Consider the following 9725-nt stretch of genomic DNA (forward strand, 5'->3'; position numbering starts at 1 on the left):
TCACCCTTTACTCAGAACCTTTGGATAGTGGATGGCCTTATCTAGGGCGTACGAGAGTCATTTTAGGCATAGAATGCTAAAAGGGGGACGAGTCCTTATCTTTAGTACCTATGTCAAACACCGTTTTTTGCCTTGGTTAACCTAGGTATAAAGTGGATTCGAACGGTTTCCAAGCATTCCACAAATGCTTGGTGATGACTCCAAACATCTCTGCAGCATTTCGAGATCTTTACCGAGACGAAACCGACCGATCTAAAGCGAATTCGTTGAAAGCATTTTTACGCCGCCGAGCCTGGCTTTCAAAGACCGCTGCATGTCCACAGATTGGCTTGGCGTGCAGGTCGCCTGTGACCGCCGATCGGTAGGTGGCCCAAATCCACAGACCGGCATGTGGCCTATGTCCACAGATTGGCGACTCCGCTGGGGAAAACTAGGACACTTGTGTCTTGGTGATCCTTAGAGGTGAAACTCGAACGAGGTCGTGGTTAAAGTTAATTAATTGATATTAAGGTCATAAATCGGGTTCCTTGTCCAGGCCCACAACCTAACCCTTTTCGACCAATTGGCTCGTCTCTGTGGGATTTATCTTTATGCATCCCTTAAAAATAAGGACTATAACGAATTTAATGATGACGATCACTAGTCATAAAATTAAATTACATAAACAAAATAGAGAATGAAGAAATCAACCTTTGGTCCTTGCTAATTCGGCCTAAGAACAATATCGCAATGATATTCGCCTATTAGTTGCACTCAAGATACTCCGAGAAATACCCCTCAAAATTGCTAGAATAAGATCCCCAATTTTCTGTAAAATATTTAGGGTTTTGTGTGTGTAGATCGATGAGAGAAAATGCTGAAAAATTAGGTTATCAGAATAATCTCCTTCTCACTTATTATATCCGAAATTAAGTGAGAATAAGGGGGAGATATTTCTTTTCCTATTTTCGGCAACCCTAACCGAAATAAGAGATCTCTTTCTCTTATTTTCGGTTTTTTTATTTACCTACCAAAAATATTTTGGTAGTATACAAAAATGTATCAAATGTGTAAATTGTCATCTAGTGAGGATCGAACCCATGACCTCTTGGTTTGTGTACCCTCACTATTACCACTATGACACATTCATCTTGTTGATATTAAATATAACCGATTACATTTAATTACGAATTAACAGATTAATTAATTCGTCCAAGCTAACATTACATACATTTAATTAAATATAACTTATTATATTCAATGTTACGAATTGACAGTTAATTCGTCTCAACTAATATTATTTAATCTTCATTAAATAATTGTCTCATCAACACATTGACTAACTGTTTAGTCATATTAGGCATCAATGTGATCATATTTCTATAACCACATCTCTCAAACACATCCTATAGGTGTGACCTTTAGGGACCAGTTGATCACCGCCATCTGTATGATAATAACGTCAAACTTTCTAGCAAGCCAACCGTTATTAGGTAAACGTTAATCAACTGATTAAATATACGAAGTATACCCTTGTGAACCTGTAAGAGATTTACAAATGTTATCACACTAATTTGTGGAGGACACAAGCTCCAACAGTCTCGTCGGCGTGAGTTTTCTCATCCCCGCGTTTCGAATCCCGATTGAGTCAAGCATAGCATAGCGTTTACATTACACATTTCTGTTTCATCAAAGAGATTTCATCACCTTCGAGCACGAGGCTAGGGCACCCTCCTTACACATTTTGTTTGGACTGGTATCCCTCTCGAAAATCGGGGTTTGATTGCTTGGTGTGTAACCCACCCTTTTAAGCCAAAAGTCGTGTCAGCATTATGTATAATATAATGAAACTGCGAGTGTTTACGTGTTATGTGATCATAAGTCCTTCCGTGTCATTTCAAACTTTCAAAAAAATACATTTCGCGCTGTTATAATGGCCATTTTTTTGGTAAAATGTGAATATATATATATTATTAAAAGTCCAACCAGTACATCAGCATTTGTTACACACTACTCTTTCACATGAGCCGACACAACATAGAGCTTTTTACAGCACAAGACTAAATCTAGACATCATTTCCTTGCTCCTATATAAATTCTGGATATATCTCCTAATCTCATTGAAAATTTGCCTTGGAATAGGTACCCTGTGCTCCTCCCTGCATACATTCTGTGCCATCCAAATGTGGTAAATCAGAGCCACCACAGCTGCATAAACTAATTGCTTCTTTAACAAGGACCTACACCTCCACATACTGCACCAATGCAGAACATCATTAGTTGGCAGAGGTACCCCTAGCCACTCCCTCAACAAAGTCCAGCATCTTGTACTAAAATCACACGAGTAGAAAAGATGTTGATGGTCTTCCATTTGTGTCCTGCATATATCACACAGTCCATCAGAGATGACACCAAATCTTAGCATCCTATCCTTAGTATATAGCCTCTCCTGAATCATTAGCCAACCAATAAACGCATACTTAGGTAGACTGAGCCTATTCCAGATCAGAGGCCACCAGTCCACCTTAACCAAGCCCCCTGCAACCAAGTATATCCACTGGCCACAGTGTACTGTCCCTGATTAGCACACCATACATCATTTATAAACCCTGCTTTCACTTTGTCTTTCACCTTGCAAATGGTCCTCCACACCCAACTTGAATTCAATGTAGGTGAGTAATCATACCAGTACCTTCCTTTCATATAAATGTGGTCCACCCACTTAATCCATAAGTGATCACTTTTAGTAGCTAACTAGGCAGTGTATTTAGCTATCTAAGCAGTATTCCACAGCCTGCAGTCCACTATTCCCAAACCACCATATTTTTTCCCCAGACAAACTTGGTCCCAAGCTACAGCAGGAACTCTACCATACTTGTCACTACTTGCCCATAGATAATTCCTACATATACTTGTGATCTTATCAATAACAGTGAGAGGAATAATGAATATCCTGGCCCAGAAAGAGTGCAATTGTGTAAGAACATCATTGATGAGAACTAGGCGTCCAGCATAGCTAAGCTTTCTAGCCCCCCATCCTCGTATCCTCTCAACAACCTTCTCAATCAGTCTTGAGCAGTCTCCAACTGCCATTCTTTTGTAAGAGATTGGAATTCCCAAATACCTGAAAGGAAATTGACCCATCTTGAACCCAAACACTTAAAGGATATATACTACTTCCCTAGCATCCATACCATTGCAGTAGATCTCGGACTTCTCCTGATTCATAGCTAGACCAGAAGAACCAGAAAAAGTGGTAAAAGCTCTCAGGATAACAGTGAGAGAATGCTTGTCCCCTCTACAAAACATCAGAAGGTCATCTGCAAAATACAGATGAGACAACTTCAGAGCTCTGCATAAAGGGTGGAAAGTGAATTACCTCCTAGTAGTGGCAGCCATGAGAACCCTACTTAAGTACTCTATGCAAATTGTAAACAGAAAAGGAGAGATGGGATCCCCCTGCCTAATTCCTCTCTTGCCTTGAAAATAGCCAAAGAAGGACCCATTAAGTGATAGCGTGAACCAAGGTGAGGAGACACACACCATAATCAGCTTAATGATCTTCTCAGGGAAGCCCAAAGCACCCAACATCTGCTCAATGAACTCCCATTCTATAGAATCATATGCTTTTTTTTAAGTCCACTTTCATCAAGCATCTGGGTGAGTAGGTTTTCCTTTTATAATCTCACCAGATCTTGACAAATCAATATATTGTCAACAATTTCCCTCCCTTTAATAAACGCACTCTGATTTTCACTGATGATATGAGGAAGAACAGCTGCCACCCTATTACAGAGCACCTTAGAAATGGTTTTATATATAACATTGCAACACGCAATTGGTCTGAAGTCTGCAACAGAAATGGGCCGAGCTTTCTTAGGGATTAATGTTAGTGTAGTAGCATTAACCTGCCTCAATAACTTTCCATTAGTGAAAAACTCCAAAACTGCTTGAACCACATCATTCCCAACCATTGGGAAAGCATCTCTATAGAATTGAGATGAGAAGCCATCAGGGCCAGGAGCCTTGTTAGCTGGAATAGAAAACAAGGTTTCCTTGACCTCAGATTCAGTAACAGGCCTCATCAAGTCAATCACATGCTCATCAGACAAAGTTCTACCAATTTTAACAACAGGAATAAGAATAGGGTTAACAGCCTTACTAGTTCCCAATAACTGAACATAGTACTCAATAAATGCAGCTTCAATTGCATCAGGTCCAGTATGAATGACTCCCATCATATCTTGTATGCTTAAGACTTTATTCTGCAACCTTCTAGCCTTGATTACACTATGGAAATACTGAGTATTCACATCCCCATATTTCATCCATTGAGCTTTGGCCTTCTGCACCAGAAACTTCCTCCTAGCCTCATCTAACTCTTTATAATGGCCATTTTAAAACCTTGGTCTTTTGCCGACCGTGCACAACTTTTAATGTCGTTATAATGGCCATTTCAAAACCCGGTTTTTATAACCAATTTCAAATGCCCATTTATCACGTCGTTGTAATGAAGATTTCAAACCTTGGTTTTCACAAGCCATTTCAAAATACCCTTTTACATCGTCATAATGGCCGTTTCAAACCTCGGTCCCTCGCCGACCGTTGCATTCTCAAAGCGCCCTTTTACGCCGTCATGATGACGAATTCTACCCTCGGATTTTCAAAATTCGAGATCAATTTTCAAACAAAAATGTCTTTCAAACCGTCGTAACGACAATTTCAGCCCGTGCTACTTTCCAAATTTCAAATCTCGTTTTCGAAATCAAATTTGGCTTTTCTAAGCCGTCGTAATGACGATTTCAATTCTCACACTTTTCGATTTGCATACCGTCTTTCAAAGGTTAAAACAGTTTTCTAACCCGTCGTAATGACGAATTCAATCCTCATAATATCCAATTTCAAACCATTTAAAAACAAATTTAACCGTTTTCAAATTTCAATTCAAAATCAAATCTTTGAAAACAAATTTAACCGTTTTCAAATTTCAAATTCAAAATCAAATCTTTGAAAACAAATCTAACCGTTTTCAAATTTCAAATTCAATTTCAAATCATTTGAAAACAAATTTAACCGTTTTCAAATTTCAATTCAATATCAAATCTTTGAAAACATATCTAACCGTTTTCAGATTTCGAATCCAATTTCAAACCATTTGAAAATAAATTTAACCGTTTTCAAATTTCAAAATCAAAATTGAATCTTTGAAAACAAATCTAACCGTTTTCAAATTTCGAATCCAATTTCAAACCATTTGAAAACAAATTTAACCGTTTTAAAATTTCAAATTCAAAATCAAATCTTTGAAAACAAATTTAACCGTTTTCAGATTTCAAATCGTTTAAAAGCAAATTTAACCGTTTTGAAATTTCAATTCAAAACCAAATCTTTGAAAATAAATTTAACCGTTTTCAGATTTCAAATCAAAACTCAATCTTTGAAAATAAATTTAACCGTTTTCAAATCTCAATTCAAAATCAATTCTTTGAAAACAAATTTAACCGTTTTCTTGGCCATTGTGATGACGATTCCAAATACGATTTTCAAATCCGTGATTCGTAATTTCAAAAGCCGTCTTCAAAAACAACACTTTGTTTTCAGAGCCGCCGCAATTTCAACTCAAACCGTCTTTTGAAAACAAACCTAAGACAACCCTTTCAACTGGCCGACCTTTTGAAAATCCCTACTCTTCGGAAACTGTCCATAAAACGACAAATGAACCTTTTTGAAAATTTCTATTTTCGAAAATTTCAGTCCACCTTTCCGATTCAGCCTCGAGTCGATTAGAGTCCAGTCGATTTCAAGTCAAGTCGTCTAGATAACGTCAAGTCTCCGCTGAAGTTATTACCTACCTTCTGGTCTAGGTCGTATCGCCTAATTGTCGAGACATCTTCAATGGCATTAGCAGAGTCAAAACCTGTTGGGTTTTAAACCTGCATTTCCCCTACATTACGGGTAAAAGGTCAAGTTCGTGTACATGTCTTGTCTAACGGCGTCACGCTAGCAACTAACCTCCAAATCTCGTCAGAAGTCGTCTGTCTAGGCATCACTATGCCAAAGTCGACACTCGAGTCTAAATTCAAAGTCATGCACCAAGAGTTTAAACACAAGAGGTCGTTCACGATCTTTAATGAATTCATAACCTAGTCACACCGTCGCGTCTTCACGACATAACTGCCTTTTATACATATGTGTCGTACTTGCCTTTGTTTTTGCAATCCTTTGCCAAGACAAGTTATAACGCCTATCGTTATGTCAAATAGGAATCCCTTGGGTGCCATCAATTGCCAACCAGAAACTCAAGAAGCTGATTAATCTGCATCCGCCATGACTTCTGCTGAAACCAATAACATGGTCCTTCGACTCCTAGCTACCGTGGAAAACTTGAGCACTCGTCTCTCCCATGTTGAGGACAAAATGATAACCGGGAATTTTCCCTCTTCTGATTTTGAGCAAAGGGTTAAGCTCCTCGAAAGCCGGCTACTGGCCAATGACCAAACTAAAACCAGACGACCTCATAGGTCCTTCCCTGATTTGGGTATGCCTTATGCCACAGCCTTGGAAAGGCTAATCTCCAAAGCAAAGCTCAAACCAATTGGTCCAACTCCGGACTCTCTACCAAACAAGCGAGGACGTAGATGGGACGGAAAACTGTTTTGTCAATATCACCAAGGTCGCAGACATTACACTGAAATGTGTCTCCCCCTAAAAGGCGCCATCCTTGATATGATCGAAAAGGGTGAATTACCACAACCTCCCTCAACAAACAATAAGAACAACCTTCTAGAAAACCCTATTGGACACAGTCAGGAATCTTTCCTAGACTGCTCTCACCTCATCTCTCCTGACGATGAGAAAATTCATGCAATTGACGAGGATGGCATACAAAGCGCATAATGATGCTCTCCGTCTCCATCAACAACATATTCTCAAAGCTACAAGTGGCTATCGATGACTTCAACACCCGGGTGGCTAATTTGGAGATGAGGTTTGGTAGTACAAAAAATGAACCTGGCCATCAAGGAGAAAATTGACCCTCCGTTCACCAACCAACAGCTGTTGAAAATGAAGAGTTATCCGATGGTTCCCACATCCACGAACCTACCAAAAAAGAACATGAAATGGCCTCACCAAAATCACTTTCAAAATACCAAGCAACATCCCCAAAACTTCCCATCAACAACGACCAAATCCTCCTTCCGCCCAGGATTGACAAAAACAAAAACAAAACTCACAAAAACATCCCAAAAAAACGCCAATGTTGGAACCATGGGAAAACACCGAAGGGTATTCACAGATCTGGGAATAACATATGGCACCGCTCTGGAGATACTTACTTCAGAAGGAATGCTCCAACCCATTGGTCCGACTCCGGACAAACCCGAACACAAAAGAGCCCGATCCTGGGATGGTAATGCCTATTGCCAATGTCATCAAGGCAAGGGCCATGACACCGAAACCTGACTCAAACTCAAGCATGCCATTCAAGATATGATTGAAGCTGGCAAAATCATAATTGCACCTCTCAGTCAAGCCAATCCTTCTGGGTGTCTCAAGTCAAACAGCAAGGTTGAACGTTCTCAAAGGACATCCACCAACCTCAACACAACCTATGTCGCAGCTCTTCAAAAGCTTGTGACTGAAGGGAAGCTACAACCAATCGGGCCCACTCCGGACCTGTCTAAAAGCAGGAAAACCCGTTGCTGGGATGGCAGTGCCTATTGCCAATATCATCAAGGAAAAGGTCATGATACTGAAACATGCTTCAAACTGAAACATGTTATTCAAAATATGATTGACAACCATGAGCTGATAGCTTCATCCCTAGGCCAGCTAAGTGATGAAGACAACCCTAATGAACATCTCTTTCTGCAACGGGATGAAAGCCTCATCGACTATTGTCCTCATATCGTCCCAGACAACGACAGTGAAGTGCTCAAGTGGGTCAATGCTCAAAACCAGACATTCAAGCCGTTGGATGCTGGGAAAGAGACCTTTGAGGAAGAACATGATGATTAGGAGTTCGTATCTACGATTGAGTCTGAGTCCGAGTCCGAGTCTTAGGCTTTCTCATATCTATCCTAGTGTCTGTCCTTTTATTCATAAGTGACAAACTGGGGGCTGTCCCCATGAGTCACATGTATCCATCGAGTATGTGCTAACCTCTTATTTATCTAAATAAAAGCACAATTTTCAACTATCATATATTCTCCCCTTTACCATTTCCCGTTGACAACGAGAATTGATTTGAGAATTGATTTAAAACAAACAATTTGTTCCAATTCAATGTGAGTACACTCGACTGACGTTCCGTACCGAGTAAGCGGACGACTCGAAACTCCGTGTCCATTCTCTTTACCTATTCCATGTCAGGCAATAGAAACCTTTCATTAGCACCCGATCTAGAACGAGCTCTCAATCAAAGGGATCCTACGACGAACCTAGATAAGAAACAAGAACATATCCTTGTTCATGATCAATGACGGAAGGCAAGCCCATTCCCCACAAAAACATCCCATTACCAAATATCAACCTCTCACCAACGGGTACATCCCAATATGCACCTCCACCTTCCTCGAACGAAGGACGGAAAAAAAACCAATATATCCAAAGCAAAACAAAAGCGAAAGGAAAAAATCAAAGGCCTGAGCCAATATACATTCACCCAAAGTGAATGCGAAAGACCAAAATCAAAGGCTCAAGCCAATATCCATTCATCCGAAGCCAAAGCGAAAGGCCAAAATCAAAGGCCTAAGCCAATAGTCATTCACCCATAACCAAAGCGAAAGGCAAAATCAAATGCCCAAGCCAATAGCCATTCACCTTAAGTCAAAGCAAAAGGCCAAAATCAAAGGCCCAAGCCAAAAGCCATTCGGCCAATCTCCATTCAGCCAAAGCCAAAACAAAAGGCCAAAATCAAAGGCCCAAGCCAAAAGCCATTCGGCCAATCTCCATTCACCCAAAGCCAAAACTAAAGGCCAAAATCAAAGGCCCAAGCCAAAAGCCATTCGCCAAAGCCAAAGCTCAAGGCCAAAGCAAAAACCAAAGCCAAAAGCAATTCATTCAAGGCCAAAGCCAAAGCAAAAATCAAAGCAAAAACCATAGCCAAAAGCTACTCAGGCAAAGGACAAGACCCAAGCCAAAATCAAAACAAAACAAGATTAAAACCCTTTTCGCAAAAAGGCCAAAATCCAAAGAAAGCATCCAACACACAAAATCCTGGACAATTGAGTCCAAAATACCAAGTCCAGGACCAACAAGTCCAAAGCCCAGGACCAACAAGTCCAACACACCAAATCCCGGACCAACAAGTCCAAAACACCAAACACTAAAACCTCAACCAAAACTGCTTCACCCCTAAGTCCTTCTAGAGACTGTTACAGGGAGACCTATCTAGGATCCTGGAAATTCCCCTCAAGATCATAACCAAAAGTTCTTCACCCCTAAGTCCTTATAGAGACTACTACAGGGAAACCTATCTAGGATCCTGGGGATTTCCCTCAAGATCACAACCAACATCGCTTCACCCCTAAGTCCTTCCAGAGACTGTCACAGAGAGACCTATCTAGGATTCTGAGGATTCCCCTCAAGCTCAAAATATCATACCTTAACCTTTAACGTCCAGACATGGGAATCTGATCCCACATTATTTACCAACCATTTCGTGCTCAGGCCACATCAAGCTTGAGACTCCATTCCGCACCACATTACAAAACGTAATCCATCGGCCGTAACACCACAAATAC

At 40.4% G+C, this 9725-nt stretch overlaps 1 protein-coding gene across 1 annotated transcript; it reads right to left on the reverse strand.

The window, feature by feature from the left end:
* Positions 1–2026: 2026 nt before the first annotated feature.
* LOC141647223 (uncharacterized) lies at positions 2027–3072 on the reverse strand. The gene is made up of 2 exons (XM_074455338.1): positions 2796–3072; positions 2027–2556 (listed from the first exon to the last, which is right to left on the reverse strand). The coding sequence occupies exons 1-2, from the start codon at positions 3070–3072 to the stop codon at positions 2027–2029; spliced, it is 807 nt and encodes a 268-aa protein (XP_074311439.1).
* Positions 3073–9725: the final 6653 nt, after the last annotated feature.

Source organism: Silene latifolia, chromosome 1, assembly GCF_048544455.1.
Source record: "Silene latifolia isolate original U9 population chromosome 1, ASM4854445v1, whole genome shotgun sequence".
NCBI lineage: Eukaryota > Viridiplantae > Streptophyta > Magnoliopsida > Caryophyllales > Caryophyllaceae > Silene > Silene latifolia.

What these genes read in the sequence shown, in the direction of transcription:
- LOC141647223 (XM_074455338.1), bottom strand. Translation starts at nt 3,072, where the DNA reads ATGGCAGTTGGAGACTGCTCAAGACTGATTGAGAAGGTTGTTGAGAGG. An exon ending in TCTGGGGAAAAAATATGGTG is followed by an intron (nt 2,557 to 2,795) that starts GTTTGGGAATAG and finishes TGTGCTAATCAG; the next exon opens with GGACAGTACACTGTGGCCAG.